Below are 22,386 nucleotides of genomic sequence, written 5' to 3'. Positions count from 1 at the left end.
TGTTACTACAGTTCCTTTGTAAATCTCTAATAAAAACGTTCAGAAGGGAAAACAAACATATCTGAAGGGCACCAGCTTATCCATTTTGCAGCTTTCATAGCTGTTGGTCTTCCATGACAGAAAGTTTTCACAGGTTTATCCACTTGCATCTTCTCTTTGCACATTCTTTTAGCTAACCTACCTTTTCTTGCATTATAGGCTAAAATTGAAATGACAGATTTTTGTCCTTTGTAAGTTTCAAGTTATATGTGACTGCTTAAACAACACTGAACTGATTTTCTTACCTGCTGTTCCCATTTTGATTATTGTTAAAATGCCTCAGGCCAACCCAAAACATAAAGATGAAATAAGGAGGGAGGTGTATTTGTGTTTTTAAAGAAGCAGTAAAAGGCATTCTTTTTGTATGCTATCTAGCTAAAGCTAAAGCTTACAGCTGCCACAGATGAGGCAGTCAGCATACAGCCAGAAAAGCCTTTTCATGGGGAGAAGCTGGAAAAAATTTGAGAGACCAAAAACCTAACAAAGACTGAGACAAATAACATGGTGTTTCAATGGAGACTTTTGCTGGATCCACAAGAGAGAATACTTACGTGAGGAAAAAAAATCAATTTACTTCACCAGTATTTCTCAGCTTGCCTTATTATTGTTAAAGATTTATGGCTGAAAAATACTTCTTTCTCACAATCCAAATTTTCCTGTTTGTTAATCCCACAGTCATGTTATAATCTTACTAAGAGGATATAGTACCACAGCTCTAGTTATAAGCTCATTATGTAAAAGCATGAAGGTTTACTTTTATAATTCTTCTTAATAATATACACATAAAATATTTTACAAGTGAGATGGAAACTAAATTCTCAATCCATTTTTTCTGAGATCACTTGATTTCATATTTTTTTATTATTTTTTTTATCCTTAATGGAATGTTTTCATCATGGAACTCCTTGTCTGTCTTCCCATTCCCCTAAAAACTTTGCCTATTTCTGTTTCGTATTATCTTTTTCTTGTCTTTTTTTTTTTTTTGCCCTATTTTCTCACAGTCCTTTTATTTCCTCCTTCTCCAGCACTAGCTCTTAAAATTCCTACCTCTTAATGTGGTGTATTGCCTGAATGCCTTTCCCTTTTGTTATTCAGTTGTTGCTATTTGCCCAGCTGGACGAGAGTGTACATCGCATTTCTGTCCCCATCTGTCTGACATCAGGGTCTGATGTAGTATGGCAAACATTCCAAATGGTAAATTTACTGTAGAACCAGCCAACCTGAAAAGGTGATGGATGGCTCAGGAGAAAATTCTTGTTTGAACGAGAAATAGATTTTGTAATGTATTTGGTATTTAGACAAGTAAAATGTTAGCACAATAAAATGCATTACAAGCAAGTGTTTTTGGGCCAGTGTTTCAAACTTGGGAGAATATTATTCTTCTTTGTGTTCAGGAAATGTAAAGTGCAGCTTATGTTGGTAGTTGGTACAAAACTAGCTTTAAGCTATCTTCACAGTCCATTGATTTTGGGTTAACTTTGTTCCAGGTTAATTTGCAGGCTTAAGTCACTGGAGGCTGAAATCTATTTTAACTTGCTCTCCAGAGGCTGGTACAGCAACTAAAAAATTACCAGAGGTTAGAAATTTTCTGTAGTCTCGTCTGTAAGGATGGAGGATGGTATAGAATTTGTCCTGGAGGTTCTCTCTCTACTTTAAGGAGAATACTATTTGCAGTAGGAAAAATTACTTTTAATGCCTTGGCAATGTGAAGATAATTATTTTTTCAACAAGTAAGTTGAATGTTGGTTGAAGTTTTGTGTTGGCACAGAACACCACGATGTTGAAAGGGGGTTTGTACTGTCCATGAATGTCTTAGCTCTGTTGTGTTTCAGTTTTGAGAGATTGTTTAGGGGAGTACGAATATAGTCAATTTGCCATACTGTTAAGTTCTGGAAGTTCACTTCAGTGCTCGCCTGTCTTGAGTTACTGTGTGGATATCTGTTCTCTCCTCCCAGAAAGGATATAGTAGGTACAGAAGGTACGGAGCAGAGCAATTAAAATGCTTAGTGGCATAGAGTTGTTTATGAAGGAGATCGAGAATGTGTGGAGCTTCAGCTTGGAGAAAAGAGGTAGTGAGAAGGGATACAACCAGAACTTAAAAAATCATGGTGGAGGGTAAGTTGTTGTTCATGGAATACAGCTGTACAAGAATTAGGGATGATCAATGAAATTTGTAGGAGATGACATTTAAAAAGACAGAAGAAAGTACTCTTTAGAAAGCAGGTAATGATTTTCTGGGTTGCACTGCTACAAGATGTTGTGAAGACAGGCAGCATTAGCAAATCCAGAGGGCATTAGACAAGTTTATGAAAGTCCATAGACAGAGGAGTAGGAACAGACAAGGATGTACACTCTAACATCCCTAATGTTTGGCTTTGGATCCTAAACAGAAGTGTGGCACTTCTGGCTCAAGTGCCCAAGATGCAGAAAGAATCAACATCCAGGTGAGCTTTTGCTGTGTCCTGCTTTGCTGGCTCTCTGCTCATGTCATTTGTATTCTTTTTTTTTTTTTTTTTGGGTTATTGTTAAAAGGAATCTGTGTTTCTCCATGACTGGAAAGGAGACTGAAACATCTGCTCTGGTGCTCTCAGCCATCTCTATTGCAATGTAATTTCCAAATGCTGCAGTGTCCCTAATTTCCCTCTCTAGAATCTTGCCATCAGAGTAATGAGAATATCTATAGAGCTATAGATAGTCATTTACAGAAGACTTTTTTTTTTTTTTTAAATGATGTTGCTCCACTTCAGAATATTTCTGCATAAGGCATGGATTGGAGCAGTAAGAGATAATGGGTTTGACTTTCCACTGCACAGTTACACCGTCTGATTTTATGGCGGTAGAGTAGCATCATGCTGCAGTAGAGAGTGTCGCCCATTCTTTGTTATATTCATATCTTCTTGTTGTCTTTCCAATTCTCATTAACTTGTTTTTTGAAGATAATGCATTCCAATTTGAGGAAACGGTCCTGAGAAAGGTTAAGAATGGAGGAGGGAATTGGCAGTTAGCCATAAAAAAACAAACAGAAGGAAACTCTCGTGCAAGTGCACACAATGTCATGCGATTAGTCTGAAGCCTCCAAAATCACTGAGGGGATTGGCATGGTGATGGGAGATGTTAGGAGCTGCTGGATCCAGTAGCCTGACAGAGGTAAGGCTGCCACAGCTCCATGCCCCCCGGCACAAGGCTAAGCCTGTATTCCATGTGTACATACACAGCATACATAAGCATACAGCCAGCCACACAGATCAACACAGGCAGAAAGTACACACTCATACTAACACATACAGCACCAAAGGCCTCATCCTATTTTCCTCTCTGGCTTAGTAGGGTAAGAACTTATTAGTGGAAAACATACATACATACATATGCACACTACAAACCCCTCCAGTCTGTTGTTTTAAACACTCAGTTCTGGCACAGGGCATGGCAAGACAAGCATACTGACAGCAACCTATCCACATATGCATAGGCTGGTTTATACCGTTATCCTTTTATTTCTCCACAGTTCATATTAAGTCTTGAACAATCCCAAGTGCTCTTCCCCAGCATCCCGTAATGAGTCATGTATCACCAAAGGCAAATTTAAGTCTTTAAAGGGATCCAAGCTGACTGATCTTGCTGGATTTTAACATGGACAATGTGCTGAACATCCTCCTGCAGCAGATGATGTTCCCCATTTGCCATTGTTGTTCTTCTCCGTTGTGTTCAAGATGAGCCTTTAATTGCATACCCTAACAGGAAAGATTAGAGTTAGTAGGAAATATTAGAACAATTTTGTTTATAGGTGCTTCTATTAGGTGATGGTCTTGGTAGGATGCACATCCAGCAGGTTTGAATCTGATTGTTTCATCAAGGGCAGAGCAGCCAGCTGTCCTGCCTGAATGTTGCTTGAGCAAGGTTATAATCCGCATGCCAAATGGTTGTGTATTCATGGAACTGATATTAATGACTGAATTTTTCCTGCTGAGAAAATATTGAGTGGAAATTTGAGAAGTCTGTTGTCAAATAATTACATTGTAATTTCTATCCTAGGAATGGATTGAGGATTTACAGATGGTAACATAAGTAGAAATGAAGTATAACAGTATTTACAAATGCTTTTTAAAATTACATGTAGATGAACAGAGTTGTAAAAATGCTCCTCCAGAAGATGATGTACATACAGAAGTATACTTTGTGGTGTTACATATCTTCATCCTACAGCTTGGGCAGGGGGATGCATCATGTTTCAAGGAACTCTGTAAAATATGTGGGTAAGCAAAATGTAAAGTAAAAAATGTGAAGTAAAAATCTAAAGTAAATGACTTAGATACTAAAAAAACAGGGTTTGATTTATTCTTTCAAATTTCAGGTTTTATTTCTTGATTTTAACTTTTTTTATTTTACTAGAAAAAAAAGGTAATATATGACAAGAGTTAATTTCAGCTTAAAATTAATTCATGCAGAGAATTCAAATAGGATGCCCAGAGTTTTCTTCATTCTGTCATAATATGAAGAGTGAAACAATGGCTTTGATGACAGAAAAGTCACCACAGGCTCCAAAGTGTCCATACAAAGGAGAATAACTATTAGGGAATGTTTTGTTTCTGGAATGTCTTCCACTTTAAAAACAAGAGTTATGTGGGGTTTCTCTCACTCACAAAAATCCCACAACCTTTCCAAAACCTTTCATGTTATCTCTACAGCGAAGTTGACTCCCCTGCCCTAAGATGGTTCAGCAGAAAGCTTTTAACTTGAATTAGTTTTCTTTTCTTTTAGGTGTAACAACGAAAACGAATGGTGCCAGATCCATGAAAACATTATTCGCAAGTCCAGCACCAAATACACAGCACCCAGCTCAAACTATGGTAAATATTGACTTGTACATTTTTGTCATAATAACAGCTGAAGATTTCCTTTAGGAAACTGCTCATTATTTATGGCAGTGAAATTCAGTGAGATGCAAGATTATGTATAACTGATTTTTTCTTTACTTGTAGTGATTTAAAAGTTCCCCTGAAGTTAATTCACGTTCAGTTTACAGGTGAAAATCTGTATTGTATCTGCCAGTGTAACCAGGAAATAAAAAAACCCCAACACCTGATACTTTTCCTTCTCAGATACGGCTGACAATAACATGAATTCAGCATGCTAGATTTCCTTCATCATTATATCTGTAGTGTTATTTTTATCTCAAGAGAGGTCAGCAATGAAGAGAGCAAGTGGCCTGTTGTAGTATTAGCTTACTCTGAGTATTCATTTATTGGCTGTTACAGTTAGTGAGTGTAACCATGCTTCTGAAAATTGCTAGCCCATGGGAGGATACAGCATAAGCAGCAATCAGTATTGGCAGAACTCCTTTAAAAGGTGTTTTTTTGTAACACTGGCTTAAGTCACTGTGACCAGACTTGGCTCTACAGGAAATGAAGAACTGAAATTTTATTTATCAGAGTTACCCTGAGTAAAACTGTCTTCCTTTTCATCCTGTATTCCCTTGAAAATTCCAGGTATAACACATATCCAAGGCTTGCTCTCCTGAGGGTACCATGCATTCTTGTCAACAGAAGCAAAGCCAGAGGTTATATTTGTCTAACATTTGTCTGACTGCTCAGAAAATCCTGACTGTCCAGAAAACAAGCAGTGGGTTTGTGCCTACAAATTAATTATCAAGAAGACTCACTGTGATAGTTGCAGTGCTAAATGTTTCATTTCATAGTTCATGAGAATAACTGTCTTGGCAGGGGTTTTGCCACCTTTCAAATCTCTTTTTATTTTCCTAGCTAATGATAGGTAACTGTGGAAAGTGAATTTTGTCTTATCTTGTTACCTCATTTAATGATTTCTGCAGTTTGCTATTTCAGAGAGATCGTTACTGTTTCATCCCAAATGAACCAGCCCATAGGATACAGTTCTGCTTCATTACAGCTCGCTTTGCAGTCATTACCACATGCCTGATTTATTGGCTTACTGATGTCCGAATACTGATATTGTCTTAATTTCATTTGTTTGCATATTGAGTTTATTGAGGTATTGTAGTGGAATATGCAGTTCACACTCCTGTAGAAGACATTAAGTACAACAATAAGCAAATAAAACAGTCCTCATGTTTGGAACTTCATTACATGCAAAGTAGGTCTCCTTCCCTGCTGTTCTTCCTGTTCCAGTTAAGGTCATCCACCACTTATCATTAAAACATTTTCCTGAATTATTTATAACTTTGAAAACTTGGGCTGTTTGCATTTATTTCCAGGGCCAGGTGTCTGCCTAAAACTTTCATTTTTTTTTTTTTTTCCCAAGCATGAGCTTTTTTGAAGAGCAGGAGGAAAGGGAAATAGATAGCTTTTTACTCTTGCCTTTGGCTTTTTAGAGTAATTATTTCAAACGTTTCGTTAAGATCTAGTACATCTCTGGGGAAGGAGAATGGAACTTGGTAGAGGTCTTGTGGGAGGGGCAGGATTGCAGGCTGACATGATTTAAGCTAAAGTAGTGCAGTGTGGGCCTCTGAGAACCTGCTCTTACAGGGAGAAACTGCTCAGTTCACAAGTGATTTTTCCCTGAAGAAAAGCTCATGGGTTGTTTCTCTCCCACCTTCCCAGGTCTTGTGTAAAAAAAAAATTAGCCCTTCAGACCTGCTACAAGAAGTAGAAAGAAACCCAGAAGGATAGGCTGGATAGGAAAGAGGACTGGAGAGTAGATGTATAAAACCTCTTAGGGAAGTTATTTGGGGTGGAATATGTGAGAGGATATCACATAAGTAATGTGTGTAATACCGTGTTGGAAAATCACATCTTCTATTACCTCTAGTGACTGATTTTTATAGACAATAGATTGATTCTAGTGCTATTTGTTAAGCACTGGGGGTTTTGGGAGTAGGGAGGTCTGACTTCCAAATTTGCTGCAGTGCTTTCTGCTGGAATTTTTTAAAATTTATTTTCATTTGTTTGGTTTTGATGGCAAAATTGGATATAAAATGAAGAAGTTTTTCCTGTAAGTGGCAAAAATAGTCAAGACTGACTTCTAAAGAATTTGTTTCGTGTTCTGTGAGATCTTCTGTACACATTCACACGCAGATGTACACTCCTAGGTGATACTCAAAGGGTCTGAATTTTCTCCATGGTTACAAAGCCTCTGTTTTCCCTGCAGTGCTTTGCAGTGCTCTTCTGCCTACTTAGCTGGACAGTCACAAGTCCATGTTTTGGCAGCCTTTTGAGTACATCCATGCTGATTGTCCAGCTGGCTGGTTGGCCTCTCTTTTCCTTTGCTTTAAAGCTTTATGCTCTTTTTTCATCCCAACTCCCAGTATTCATAAAACGTATACTCCATGTATCTAGATGTTATCTAGATATCTATTTACCTGCCAAATTTGGCTGAAGCTAAACAACAGGCCTGAATATTATTCCAAGGGAAGAGAGCAGAAATTGGATGGGAGGTTCATGATATTACTGGTTCCATTCCCCATGTAACTTGTCTAACAAAATGGTGTTCAAATATTTTTTGCAAAGCCTGTATATTAAGTTTAGGAAATGGCAGAACTTTTAGATGGCATTTGCAAGATTATGTATACAAGGCACTGTTTGTTTTGGTATGTGGTGTTCCAGTCAGTGAACAGAGAGGGTAGAAAGAACTATTGACTAACTATCATTCATTGAATGAGAGAAAGATTGTGGAAAATTACTATGAGAGCGAAATTCCCATTGGTATGTGGAGCTGGTAATGTATGCTCAGCAGATGAGACTAAGCTTGTTGAGCTTCATTCTGGCATTTTCTGGTATCATAATTCTTGACTTTGTAACTTTACCAATTTATTATCCTCATATTAAGGGTGTAGTGTGCTATAAATTAAAAGCAACTAGAAAAAGCAATTGAACTGAGATTTACTGTGTAATTAGTCCTAGTCCAGCTACATATAGTTGATAGACTAAAGAGTTGCATTGAAAGAGCTGGTTGATGAAGTTAGTGTGGCCAGTTGGTACTCTTGAAATATGTTGAGGTAATGAGGGGAATTCCTTTAAAATCAATATTCCTGTATGAAGTAAAGAAACAAGTGGAACAGCTATTATACTTTTTTGTGGTATGAAGAAGGATTAAAGGCCCCTCTAGAGGTATTCTACAGCATTGTGTGATGTGGTAGTTCAGACAGAGATGGCATTGCTCATACTTGTGTTGTAACTTGCTGTATGTAATGAATAGAAATAATGCTAAGTACTTCACTGTAACTTGTGACATACCTGCAAAATTAAGTATTCTGATTTTAATATAATGTTATGCTCTTGACTGATCCCTTGAAGCAGTTCTATTTCTTCCATTTCAGTTTTAATTTACTCCAGTGGAGAAAAGAACTCTGTTTTCATTATATTTGTATCAAATTAACTGTGGAGCAAAGCATTATTTTACCTGCATGCCTTGTATATACAGACATGTCATCTTTAGGTCTGAAAAAATGAACATCTTTGATTTTTTCGCAGGACTTATAATATCTCTTCAGCTTCTTCGTGGTGATATGGAGCAGATTCGAAGGGAAAACCCCATGATTTTTAACAGAGGTGTTTCTGTTACCAGGAAGCTGGGATTTCCTGATGTTATCATGCCAGGTAAACTTAACAATTCTAATCTTAAACTGTTGGTCATTTTTTTCTCATACTCTCCTAGACAAGCTCCACTGGGATGGATGCTTTACTTGAAGAAGATTAATAATAGAATAGTGGCCTTATTTATCAGTAAATGCCAATTCCAGATTCAGGGAGGCATGCTAAAACATTTTAATCACTGAGCATTATAGTAATAGAAGGTGTTAAGTTCACATGTATAAAAGGGGATCTGGAAAGGTTGTTTTGATTTCCTCCTCCCTCCCTCATCAGTTAGATGTCTGTCATGTATGCTAAGCATATAGATGTTTCTTTTAAAATGCATGAAGTTTCTTCTTCCCAATAATCCTAAGCCTGGAAAAAGAGTTTCCACTTTGCCACCTTGATTTTTGGAGTTAGTATGATGCTTTTGTAATGGTTGACAATACATGAGGCTGCAAATCTGGTCTGATTTTCCAGCTGGCCTAGCAGAGCACCTAGTCCATGCAACAGCTGTCTTGGCTAAGGCGTTGCTGTACTTTGTTTGCTCCTTACTTCTGGAGCAGCAGCTTGAGATGCTTCTTGTTTTGGCACAAGTTGAGTCCCAGCATAGCCAAGAGTTCACTTAGGGAGGAAACCGGAATCTAGCCAGTCATGCAATCAGTCGATATAAAACGTGGTGTTACACTGTCTTGATTTTTACAGTGCAGTAAGAAATAGGCTTACTAATTATATTGCATGTATAGCATTTGAAATAGTACCTCATTGCTATGCATTATAAACCAAGACCAAGGATGACTTTGCAGACATGGGAAATTTTATGAAAGCATAATGGGAAAAGTATCTGATTTTATTACTCGAAAGGCTGCAATGACACATCAGTATCAAAAGTAGTTGTTGCAGCCTCATTAGGGAGGCTCTTCAAAAAGCACAGTAAGAATAGGGAGTAGGTGTGAAGAAGTTATAGAAACTGAAGTAAAAGGATTTAGAGCAGTCTGTGTTTTATTTGCTAACTTGAAAATAACAGTAATAGAACAACAGGTTGTTGGCTATAGAGCCAATTATAAGTTTTACTTTGCAGTGACTCATACCAGTTCCAGTCTTAACCCTAAACAATCAAACAGAGAAAAGTTTAAATATTGTCTGTTGATATGCAGGCACAACTGCTGCAGGGTGATCTGCTGTAATTGAGATCACAGCTGGATGTGTCAGCTAATTTAGCTAAATAGCTAAATCTAGAATAGCTAGAAAAGTCAACTTCAAAAATAACATTTACCTGCTTGTGAATTGATGTTCCTGCAAGAATTTCTTTATCCTCCACTTCTATAGAGGTGTTCCTCAGGTGCTTCAGACCGCTGAATTTTAGCAAGCTTAAGAAACAGCTTTATGGTCTCAGCATTTCCCCTAATTGTTTCTTTTCTGCGCCCGAGCCTCTTTCTGCAAGCTGGCATAGTGGCCTGTCTTCCCTGCAGTTCTGCTGGTTTAGGCAATGCTTTTGTCCAGGGCTTGAACAAGCAGGTTAGCAGCTTCCATGTGAAAATGTTCCCACCCTAAACTTTAAATATTCATTGCACCTAATTGAAATTGCCAAAGTTTCTTTCTCTATTTAAGAACTCTAGCGAAAATGCTGCCTCAGTGCAAAAGATGTTCACCAAATCTTAAGTATATGATTATGATCTTTGTGATATTCAGCCTAGAGACATCGGACATTTAAGTAAATTAAAACCAGATTCCAGCACTCCTGTTGTAAGGCTCCCTATACAGGTACAGTGGTGATCCTCCCAGCTCTGGCCATCCCAGCTGTTTTTTCCAATGGTATTCTTCAAAAGACTACAATTGCTTGCTAATGTCATGTTTGTGAGAACCACAATTCTTGTTGGAGAAAATGCAGGGATTTTAAGATGATAATCCATTTGGAATTGGGCTCGTATACGTACAGATCTGCTGACAATAGTGATTGATACAAACGAATATGTGAAAGGACCACCATTCTGCTCTTAAATGCTCACTGCCTCTGTAGAGGTGCTGGGCACCCAGAACTTCTCTGTTCAAAGGGAGCTACAAGAGGTCTGCATGTGTAGAGTTTAGATGCAAAGCTTTAGGCGTTTGTATTTGGGGAAGAAAAAAAAAAGGCTCACATTTGTGGATAAAGGAAGTTTGCGAATGTCTTTGAACATAGGTAAGAAAAGAAAGGCAGCCATGGATGTGTGAATAGGCTTTCTCTGTAATGATAAATTATAACATTGCCAGGGTAGAGATACTGTGTGAAGAGAGGTAGCCATGAATGGTGCTCTAAACAAGAATTTTCATTATCCTGGGTATTCTCCAGGGTAATGAAATCTCTAGAACAATTAGGAGATTAAAATAAAATGTAATGATGCAGTGAACAAATTTTTATCATATTTCTTAAAAATATGTTTCCTATTATTCAGATGACAACAGATATTTGCCTGTTGTTTGCTTTTAAAACAATGGATATGTTTGGGGTTTTAGTTTACCTGGTGTCCAGGATGGATTATTTGGGTAGGGTAAGTTATCTTGCAGGTTGATTAGCCAGGCTATATGGACAAGGAATGCCTGTCAATTTACTTTCTGCTTGTTGTTGCAGCCAGAATCAGACATTCTTTCTTAGCTTTACTAGCGTTGTCTGAAGTTAGAAAATATTTCATGGGGGGCAGAGGGAGCAAAAAACCCATCAGCCAAATGAAAAAACAACTCTGTCATGCACGTTAGCAGTTCTCAATCATGTCTGCTGCTTTAAATGTCTTTGTCAAGTTACCTTTTCCTTGCTTTGCTTCAGAACTGTTTCTTTCTCATTAAAGACAGGGTTTCCTCTTCCAGCAAGAGCACAGAAAGCTCATGACTTGTATTTTGCAAGTGGATGCAGATTTTTCAAGGCAGTGTGATTTTAAAATGTTTTTTGAATAAATTAATCAAGGCTACGTCACCTGCTATTGTTAAAATATGCAGTGATCTTGCTCCTGAACCAGGAGATCTATTTTTAAAAAATACATAGCTCTAGCATTTCAAATTAATCTTCTTGGTCATAGGTTTTAACATGTTCATTTTCTTTTTTAATAGGAAATCTTTTCAAATGTACAGAGTCATTAAAATTCTGTAGCTGTGTCTTATCACACAGTTTTCCTACACATTTTGTTTTCTAAACTGTAACATTAGTATCGAGCCCTCTTTTTGCCCCCACTCAGATACGAGCAACAGAAGTGGTAGCTGGTCATTATTAAGAAAGAAAGTGAAACTGGTCTGTATGTGCTTATATTTTGCATGGTTATGGAGAACAAGATAAATGTTCTACAAAATCACCATGCCTGTCTTCATTCCTAAAGATAAAATGTTCTTTGTTTCCTACTGTGTTGTGATCTGATAAGAGCATCATAAAGGCTTGAATTATCTTTTTTGTCCAAAGCAGAGGGATTCAGTAAAACCAGCCTCCTGAGGAGGTGTGGTGGGTTTTGTTCATTTGTGGGTTTGGGGTTTTTTTTACTAAATTGCTACTGGGTTTAAGACCGTCCATCTGATCCTGACAATTTTACCTTTCCCTAGAGATAAAAGCAATGAGGCATGTGCTGCTTGCCTTTTGGATTGCAACTTTCTTTGTATACAGAACTTGCTGATCAGAAATCTATTGCATAGGCATGGCGTTTGTCAGTTCCCCAAAGGACATCCCTTTCCTTCCCCATGTGCTGATAAGTATTCTGTCTTTTACTTTGATCCTCTGATGAAAAGTGCATGCTTCATCTTCTACTTGTGAGTGATGTTTGTTTCTCTTTTTTTTCTCTCTCCTTGTCTTAATTTCCTGGCTTCTCTCCCTTTCCTTTCCCTTTATTCCCTCCTCTTTCTTTCTGATGCAGAGATGAAGATAGTTGGGTGTAAGTGTCTGCTTTTTTGTGTAATGTCTGCTTATTGCTTGCTTTCTCCCATTTTCATATCTTTCATGGAATGTTGGGGACTGGTAAAGATAGCAAACCATGACATCATAGGGAAACTTTGGTAACAGAGAGGCGTAGATTTGTCTTACCAGTCTCTCTCCATGCCACAGTGTTCCAGACAAATTTAGTAGCTGTGACAGAGGAATCTTTGTCAATGCAGACAAATGCAAAGGTGAGAAACATCTCAGCATCTGTGAGCACAAAGTCATGGAAAAAAAATACATTAAGAAATGGACATGGCAAAATCCATCACCTGTGCTCAGAATGTTTATGGCAAGAGAGTCAACGAGACTAAGACATAATTATGTAATAATTATCCCCCAGAAGCATTTACAAGAAGAATTAAAAATATTTTTATCATAAATAAACTTGCAGAGTTGAAGGAGATAAGAAAAAAATATATTAAAAATCAGCTTTCTACTACTGAAAGGAAACAGTTTCAGGGAAATAATTGAATTTAAAAGAGCATTGTATGACTTCTTCTCTATACGCAGATGTCTAAACAGTGGATAGCAAATGATCCAAGTATTGTTTGTTCCCTTTCCTAGAAACAATCGAGCGTTCTGTTCAGTGAAAGCTAGACTTACGCTTAAGTAATATTCTTGGAGGGGGCGGTGGGGAGGGGAAGGAAGTTAATTTAACTTGCCATAGAGGCAGTAGGTAAAAGCTCTGTTTCCCCTTGCTGCTGTAATATTATTCACATGTTAATAGTTGCATACTGTAACTATTTCCAGAATATAGGCCTAAAAATAATTAGTGACTGACTGGTGAAGGGGCAGAGAAATAAGCAGCTGAAGTGGATCTAATGTGATTCTCAGACTGTCAGATCACACCAGACTTCTTAATTTTAACAGGCAAGTAGTAATACAATGGGCAGTACAGCAGAGTTTACACCAGTGTCAAAGGCAACTTCACTGTTGAGGAAAAATCATGCAGCATGAGGCTGGCACTCTTCATCATTTGAGAAATGATTGGGAAGAAGTCATAACGGTCAGCCAGCAAGAAGGCCAAGAGCATTTGAGACCCCTCCCATGTGGCACACTTTGTCAGTTTTTTCCATTAGTCTGTTTGGTTTGTAAAAATCATGTGATGATTACAACGTGATTGTGGGCATCACTCTGTTAACCTTGTCTGTGTTGAAATCACTGCACCTCAGGAGCAGTTGTGTGGTTTTTATTTGGAGAAAGTTGCAACTAAAAGCAGTGTGTAGAATGCTGTTTGAGATCAGAGTCCAATTGCTGGCACACTGCTCTTGTGCAACAGCCTCCAAAGCTACCACAGGGAAGAGCTGTCCATCAGGAGAGATACTGATTTGATAGGATACTTTTGGCTAGAAAGAAGAGCAGTTACCATTGTAAAGAACTAGAACAAATACAGCCAAAGCACATTGTAACACTATACATGAGTATCAGTAATTCTACATGTTACAGTTTGTTTCCAAGATTTTACTTACTTGCTGGACTGAGTCTCTTAGAGTCAAACCCTTAGTTATTTAAACTACTGTAACTTCACTTAAGTCAGTGGGGTGATGCTGATTAGTTGGGGGCATGTTCATTTATATACAGAGCATAAATGTATGGGCTTGGGTTTTTTCATCAGCCATTGTGGAAGATACTCTGAGTGTCCTTCTTGCCCATTGATGCTCTGGAGGTTATTGGCATTATTCCGTAAAATGCCAGTATTTTCAAAAAGATGTTAAACTCAGCTATGTTAGAGAGGCAAGCAGGTAGTATGTCACAGTGTTGGGACGTAATTGATTAGGATCATCTCAACAATTTAAGAAATATAGACATAAATACTAATTTTTGTAGATAGTTTTTTATATCCTTGTCTGCTTAATCTGTAAAAGACTATAGTTTCAGTTTAAAAAAAAAAAAACAAAAACAAAAACAAAAAAACAATTAAAATTTGCTGGATAACTATAGTTATTTTACTAAGTTACTTGAAACTAGACCTGCACATCCTGAATGTTGTGAGCTGCCACTTTTCCCCAGCTTACAGGGATATATTATGTGTCCTTTACAGGTTCACAAAGTCACAGAACATTGACTTCTTAGAAAACAAATTTGCTAGAATCAGGATGTCGAAGATCTGTTTGTCTCTTTCTCCTGTTGGAGGTTCTATGAATTAATGTAACCTTTTTTTTGACACAGTATCCATTGTATAAAACAGGCACAATTTCTGTCCTCAGTGTACAAAATCTTTTAGGATCCCCGACTAAAAAGTGTTAGATTAAATGCAGATGGCTTCTGTAAATTGTAACTGGTTTGCAGCTCAAGGTACAGGTTAGTCTGCTAGTGGAAAACCTACACATCTTACCAGGATAAATCTCCTACTTATTCTAATAGATACTAGACAATTATTGGCCATTGGACTACCTAATGTTATTAAGTCTTGAAAGTATCAATAACCATTTGGAAGTCTTCCCGTACATTTCTTTATTTTGTAAACACAAAATCAGTGCTTGGCTCATGTGGCCTTTTCCATGCTCCTTTTTTCCTTTTTACTGTTAAAATAGTTTCAAGTGATTTGGGAGAAGATTTCATTTCAGTGTAAGTGAACCCCCAAAGCTATAATTTATTCTTTATAATTTAAACCATTGTACATTTGACATAAGGCTTTGTAAATAGGTTAAACCAAAGAAACAGACCAAAAACCCCATGAAGGTGAAGGGAGAGTAAAGGAAGAGCCTCATAACACATCAGAAAATAAATCTTTTATGAAAAATACTGGTGTCCAAGACATTTCATAAAGAATGACTGTCAGTAACTCCATATGTAAAATTGCACATACTTCATGCTAAAAAGCAGTTTGTTTGTTTTTAAATTGAAAACAATTGTAGAGAGGTGGGCTTTAAAACGAATACCATTCTAAAAGCTCTCATTAGGTTTTCAGTTCATCCTTGTCAGCCATCTAACACAAAGAGACCTCAGCTTAAGCTACCATCCACAGGTTTTAGTCTATAAACACTTTCGGCCCACTGGCCTTTGTAGCACTTTTTTATTCCTATGCTAGTGCTAGGAGGCCACAGCTAACCCAGTTCTGAAATCAGCACTGCTCTCTTTGTGAAGCTGCGAGGCCTGTGGGATCCAGGCTGGAGAACCACGCTGGTTTGCTCTCAGAATGCAGGAGTTTTGCCACACAGAGCCAGTACTGTTTGTACGATACTTTGCCACAGAGGAGACATGAATTGTCTGCTTTGTTAAGCAAGTTCTTTATTTATCATCTTTTTACGATGGAATTAAACATGGGAAAAGCTCTGTCTGCCAACATTTTTGACTTGAGATGTAGCTGTCATTCCGTGTTAGAGCTGACAAGGATCACTTCTCGATCCTACTGGTCACACTTTTTGTTCAGTCGCATCCAGGCGGCACTGCACTGTCTGTGCACTCGTGGTGTGCAGGCTGCAATTTGCATCCTCAAAATAAAATTGTGAATAAACTGCTCTCTCTGTTCAAGCATGTGCTCTAGTTTCTGTGCAGCCCATTGGTGCAGCTGAGCTCAAACCCCTCAAAACCAGTAGCAATTGGAGAAAAAAGATGGCTTGAGAGGACACAGCAAGTGATGTCATTAATGTTGGCAGAAAGATACATCTTTGTAGTAAGCTTATTTTTGCTGAACTAAACAGAAGTGTTTGAGTTTGTAGTTTGAACTCCACTCCGAAGAAACTGATGGGCTCCATAACTGATAGCCAAATGCTTTTTGTCTTGGCCAGATACTTTTCTATTTTCTTTTAAGACTTACGAGACAATATTTTTACAAGACAAGATGCACCATTATACTTCACTAAAATACTTTTTCCCTTCTTTTTTCTTCATTTTGATGTAAATCCACTGTATTTTAGGTCCTCTGCCCCCACCCCAAGGGCATTTTTTTTTTAATTAGTGCAGTAATATCCCTCCTGTTAAACTTAATGGAAGATAAGATGCTATATATAACCAGATGCTGCCTTTAATTTAGGCTGGAAAATTATTTGCTATCTGACATTGGACTTTGTGTAGCCAGCCTGTCTTTCAGAAAAGAGGTCATAAATAGGAAGCTCCAAAATGCTAATTATAGCGAGTACAATTAATTTCTATTAAGATTCAGAGCATACAAATGGAAACTTTTTTCCTTATGCAAGCTGCTAATGAAAAAGGATGGAGTCTGTTAAGCAGGATTTTCAAAACAAAAGTCCCTACGTAAACTGTCTTTTGGGATGAGTTTTGTATTTCCTTCGTATTTCTATAGTCAACATACAGGTAGCTTAGCTTGATTGTGAACAGCGAGATCATTTTCTCTGTTGTTGCAGACCGCAAAGTATTGCTTTTGATGACTATTCTTTGAGGAGAAAAAATAGATCAAATATTTGAGGTCTTTCACCAGCCTCTTGCTGTCATCTTTTTCCTGTTAATGAACCACAGCATTTTCAGACCTCTAACTGTGAGGTGTTTCAAGCAGTCAGCTCTGTGTGAATTCACAGTGAGAGAGAGGTTGATGGGAAAAGGAGGACATTTTGCATACAGATGCCCATTCATAGAGAGTTCCTAGCAGAAAGCGCTGAGTGTCAGCTACAGAGATGTATTTTCCATGCTTAAAAAGTTGTACTTATCTCCAGAAATAAATATGAAAGTAAAGACAGGACTGAAAGCTTCTATTGTTTGTCCCTACAGTAGATTAAGGAACAAATTCTGTGGGGTTATAGACTTCAGGAAGAATTTGAAGTGCTTCTTTGGCAGACACAAAAGGATATCCCACACTGCCCGAAAGCAAATGCTGCCTATTTCATTGTGCTTCTGATTAACAAACAGATTTAACTGCATCAGTTTCTCCAAGTGGAAGAAATCAGACATTCAAGGAGTCTCCACTTTGCTGGATAACCATTCCATTACTTCCTTATTTAGTCTCTTGAGGCTGCTTAACAAAATACTTGCCTTGAAAGGGTTTAATTTTATTTCAATTTTTTTATAGTTTTATATATTGCCCTTTAGTCTGTTTGCCTTTCTGACAAGTAAATAAGAACAAGTGGTAAGTGTGAACCATCATGAAATGGTGACAGCAACTAAATCTTGCAGAAGAATAGGTGCTACCTGCTATACTTTTAGTGCATAATTTAGGATTGACTGCATTAGTCTTGAAAGCAGAGTTTCACAAACCAGATTCTTGAAAAAAAGAAAGGGAGCTAGAACCTGTGAAATTCAGGATAACAGGATGCTGAGAGGGATGATAGCATTTCTATTTCTGAATATAGTCATTTGCTCTGAAAGCTCTTGAAAACGAGAAATTGGCAAGTATCCATACTGCCCGCTTTCTTATATCCATGCATATGGATACCAGAGGCTAGCCAGGAATCTAGCAAAAAAGTAATTTATGATTCCTTCTAAACCCATCTGAACTGAATTACAACCAGATTCCCAAAAAGGCTGCTTTTATTTTGGTGTTATGATAAAAAGACGTTATGAAACTACAGAAAATATGTGAAGTGCTAACTGAACGTTATTTTCTGCTGATCATCACAAGAACATTAATTTTTCTTAAAATACATTGGAAATAGGAAGTCTGATGTTACTGATGTTTTGTCAGGCTTAGCCTGATGCTTCCAAATCAGCTAACTAGGCAAAGTAGTAGGTGGTTTTTTCCCTTCCCGCTTACACAATAAAAGCAAGTATTGATTCCGAGTTCACATTTAATAAAGGCATTACTAACAATGGTCTGATTTTATGCATTGATATTAAAATGTTCATCTCTATTAACAATTAACTTGCTGCTTGGAATGATTTGAGCATCAGCCATAGTCTTGCAGAACACAGAAAATGATTTGCAGAATCAAAATATATTACATACAGGCACCGAGTGTTCCTTGTTGAATTGACATGTGTGACTCCACTCTTTTACTGTAGGTGATATACGCAATGACTTATACCTGACATTAGAGAAGGGAGACTTTGAAAGAGGTGGGAAAAGTGTGCAGAAGAACATTGAAGTCACCATGTATGTGCTCTATGCGGATGGAGAAATCTTGAAGGTAAGTGCTTATTCCCTCTTTGAGCTTCAGGTGCCATCTGCTTGCTCCGTGGACACATTCTTGTTTCCTTGTCTCTGCTGCAAGGGGAGCACTAAAATGAAACTAGATTTTACATTTTGAACCATGTATTATGATGAAGTCATCAGTTAGAAATTTGAAAGAATTTGGAGCACTTCCCCTTCATGGCAATAGGGGACTTGGAGAAAATATTCATAAACTGAAAAGCTTATGTAATTTCAAATGTGATGTTGGTGGCTGTAGTAAAAAGAAAAATCAGGGTAACTAATCAGAAATAACTGAAGAATATATGACAAATACCTAAAATTATATAATGTATGTTGTACAACGTGATGAAATGCAATTAGAAGAGAGACTTTTAAATCTGAGTTGTTGGAGTTAGTTTTGGGAAATAAATTTGGGTAGCTGTATTGCCAAGATCCTGACTTTCACCCTGGGATGGCTCCGTTCTAGCTATAGATAGTGATGGTTAATGTTTTTCTTTCTTCCTCCATTCTTTTAGTATTCCTAAAGAGTAGAAGGTAGGCAAGTCAGCTTGGGGGGGGGGGTGGGGGTGTGGGAAGGTGTGAGGACAGAGAAGTAAATGGAAAGTATTCCAATATAAACATCTATCAGAAATAACTTCCCCCTACCTTTTTTTTTTCCACCTCCACTGCAGTAAAATGGCCTTTGTAGGCATTATCTTAGAAGAGTCTGAACACCCCAGTGCTTGTGTACCAAACTCGCTGCCACAGTCTGGTTCGTTGGTTTTATTGGGTTTTTTTTTAGTTGAAAGGATGTAGTGATTCCATTGAAAGTAAAGTATATCTCTTGTAAGGAACTGGTTTGTGCTCATAACTGTTGCAGGAAGATCATAATCCTTTTCTGTTCAATTCCATTAGGCATACCTTTCAAATTGAGTGACAGATTTTTAATCATGGCTTTATTTCACAGCATTCTGCCAAAGACCAATGTAGGTCTTTTCCCTCCAAACTGCAATATCAGCATCTTCAAATGCTAATGTACATAAAGGTAGAAAATTATACGGGAACTGTGGCTAATGATTAAGCATAAAAGCAATATAATTTCTAGACATTATCAATCTTAACTTCTTCTGCGATTTTGGTTGAAATGGTTATGCACAGTTACCAAGTTATCATTTTCTTACCTTTGCCTGTAACAGTACTTCAGGGCTTTACAGGGGACAGTGGAACAGACATGGTACAAAGAAAGACAAGTGAAAGGTAGTCAATCCAAGTAGAAAAAAAAAAGGTGAATGTTTGTCATAAAGGAGAGACTTTACATAGAAAAGATTTTTTTGGGGGGTTTTTTTGGTTTGGGTTTTTTTTTCTTTAAAAACATAAACCACATATTTAAAAGAAAATCTTTACCAGTCTTTATGTTATTGATCCTCTGTATAGTTGTAGTTAAAGTAAGAAAGATACTTCATTTATGTCAGGGAGATCTTTGGTTCATCTAGTGATGCCAAGGTCCATTGTGTTTCAAACATGCAGGTATTAGAAGTTTTCTACATAGGAAATACTTACATGATAGTATAAGCTATCATACCTACTGAAAAATAAGTAAAAGGGGCATGAAGGACACTAGAAGTTGAACTTTCCCTTTAATTGGAACTCCTCACTGCTTAGGTACATGTGTTCTCTCTTAACTGCAGAATGAAACTAGGAAAATAACATGTAAGACTGTCGGTTGAACTGACTGTAGAGGCATAGTTCAAAAGTGCTGAATGACAATTTGCAGGAATAATCACATGCACATAAGAGAGAATCAGCCACCTAGAACTGAGTTTGCAAACTAGTCATATCTGTTTTTTCGTTACTGCCATAGCTCCCACATGATTCATCTACCAAAGTTAAAGCACATGGGACAGCCATCTGGAATTGCTTCTATCTTAGTGGGTTATCTTGCCATTCACTGGTAACACCCTTGTAGAAGACAGTTGACTCTGTTAAGTGTATGTATGTGGTTGCTCTAAGTCTGTAGAAATGCTCTGAGAATTGTAAGGATTCAGCTCCTTAAACTATAGATATCCAGTTTGTCTCAACTTTCAGAATGCAAATTTTGATTGTAAAATACAGGCAGAAGTTTGTGCTCAGAATCTTGCCATGTTTCAGGTGAAAAGCCCACTCAGTTCTAACCATCCCACCTGTGCAGTGGGCTTTGGGAAGTCTGGGTATCCATTTGTCTAAAAGTTTGCACAGCTCTCTTAGTCTGGCTTGTTTTAGTATCCCAAATGGATACTGGTTTACCTTTTATGTTAAGAATTTAGTTTTAAACGCTAGATGGCTTATTTTTCACTGCAACCATCTCGTTTATATAATCTTCAGTATGTACACCTAGAGCAGTGTTCTATGAGGAGGGAGCTGGTTTACCCAAAGACAGAATGTAACCATTCCTAGATGAAGCAGCTGCAAAGAGACTGCTAGATCTGGACTTTCATTTCAGTCACTCAGCATAATCTAAAAGAAAATACTGAAGACTCCAACAAGACAAGTCTAATAGCTTTTTAATTTAAATGTTAAGAATAAGGTTTGTGTTGGATAGGGCTTGGTGCACAACTGATGAAGGGAATTGCTTTCTTCGGGTTCCCTGACCCCCAGATGATCACTTGCATGACCCAAGGTTGCTTTCACAGTCAAGCGTAGCTATTTTATTTCTTCTGTTTTCTTTGCCTAATGATGACATTAATTTAGTAACTTTCAGTAGGTAATATGGTAGAGAAGCTAATAAAAAACTCCAATCTTACAATAGTATGGGCAGAACACTGAAAGTTCAATCACTGATCCAAAGCAGTGCTTCTGTTGGTTGAAATATCCTTTACTGTTCCTGACCTATGCCTTTCCAAAGCAGAGACTGCCAAATGGAATAGAGTCTGCTGAGTTACACCATACAGCTGGGAAATTGCCACAAAATACTCATCTGATATTAAATAAAGTCTCTAAATTTTGCCTGACCAGCAGCACAATCCACAATTATGCCTTTGTGCATAAAAGTCTTTGTGAAGACTTTAGCAGAACTACATACAGTTAAAGAGAATATTCTGTCTGCCTCAAACCTTTATTGCTGTTGAGTATATCGTGGTCCAGAAATAGTCCTATTGAAAGCAGTCAAATTATTCCCAGAATACAGTGCTGTTCAAAATGAAAATGAGTATTTTCTTTTCAAAATGGTCTTACTTAATTGTTAGCATCTTTCAATACAGTCTGAAAAATAAAAACCCTTGACACATTTCTCACTCTTCTTTCTGTTCCAGTATCAGGAATATCTTATTAATCGCAAGGCATACCTTAAATGGTGAAATTATGACCTAATACTACTTCTAGTTTAGCTTCCCTTACTTGCCTCTGCCCTCTAGTTCACCTACATATTTAGTTCTCATGGTAACTGGGTTACAAAACCTATTTTCATATTTATATTTTTGCCAATCACAACTCAGAATTAAAGATGAAACAATTCTCCCTCCTCGGGCTATAGATTGTAGTATAAATGCTTGTCAGCTATGTTAACAACCAGAAGGAAAGACTCTCCAGGTATCTGTTTATTTAAAGTTCAGCATTCAATGACCATGTGTCTGCCAGGGCAGGTAATGTTTTGAGGCAACAGAAAAAAGCTCACATTAAGATTTGAATTTTTACTGTACCTTACAGAAGAAATACAAACATTGTTTTACTGTCTCCTAAGAAGCTCACACAGAATGAGGTTTCAGTTGCTGTGTTGAAGCCCAACAAGTTACTCTGATTACAAAATATAACTGGAATGTTGCAAGCATTCTGTTTTTACTACTGCCACCACTACGCTCATTCCAACCTGTTAATACCTGCAACAGTTAATTCTT

General features: G+C 37.5%; 1 protein-coding gene across 12 annotated transcripts in view; it reads left to right on the top strand.

The window, feature by feature from the left end:
• The window catches only part of DOCK3 (dedicator of cytokinesis 3), a 210,935-nt gene that overhangs the window by 116,696 nt on the left and 71,853 nt on the right, over window positions 1-22,386 (top strand). For 11 of the 12 annotated variants that reach the window (XM_030502047.1, XM_030502044.1, XM_030502042.1 and 8 more), the window contains exons 13-15: window positions 4,798-4,886; window positions 8,484-8,609; window positions 18,409-18,533. In XM_030502047.1, coding sequence (XP_030357907.1) covers window positions 4,798-4,886; window positions 8,484-8,609; window positions 18,409-18,533 — 340 coding nt within the window. Of the gene's footprint in view, window positions 1-4,797; window positions 4,887-8,483; window positions 8,610-12,372; window positions 12,470-18,408; window positions 18,534-22,386 lie in introns of those variants that run through there. The other variant, XM_030502045.1, reaches the window with a different exon arrangement.

This window comes from Strigops habroptila, chromosome 11 (assembly GCF_004027225.2).
Source record: "Strigops habroptila isolate Jane chromosome 11, bStrHab1.2.pri, whole genome shotgun sequence".
In the NCBI taxonomy this organism is placed as follows: domain Eukaryota; kingdom Metazoa; phylum Chordata; class Aves; order Psittaciformes; family Psittacidae; genus Strigops; species Strigops habroptila.
The sequence above is the reverse complement of the archived record's forward strand: the minus strand, read 5'-3'. Positions and strand labels throughout refer to the sequence as shown.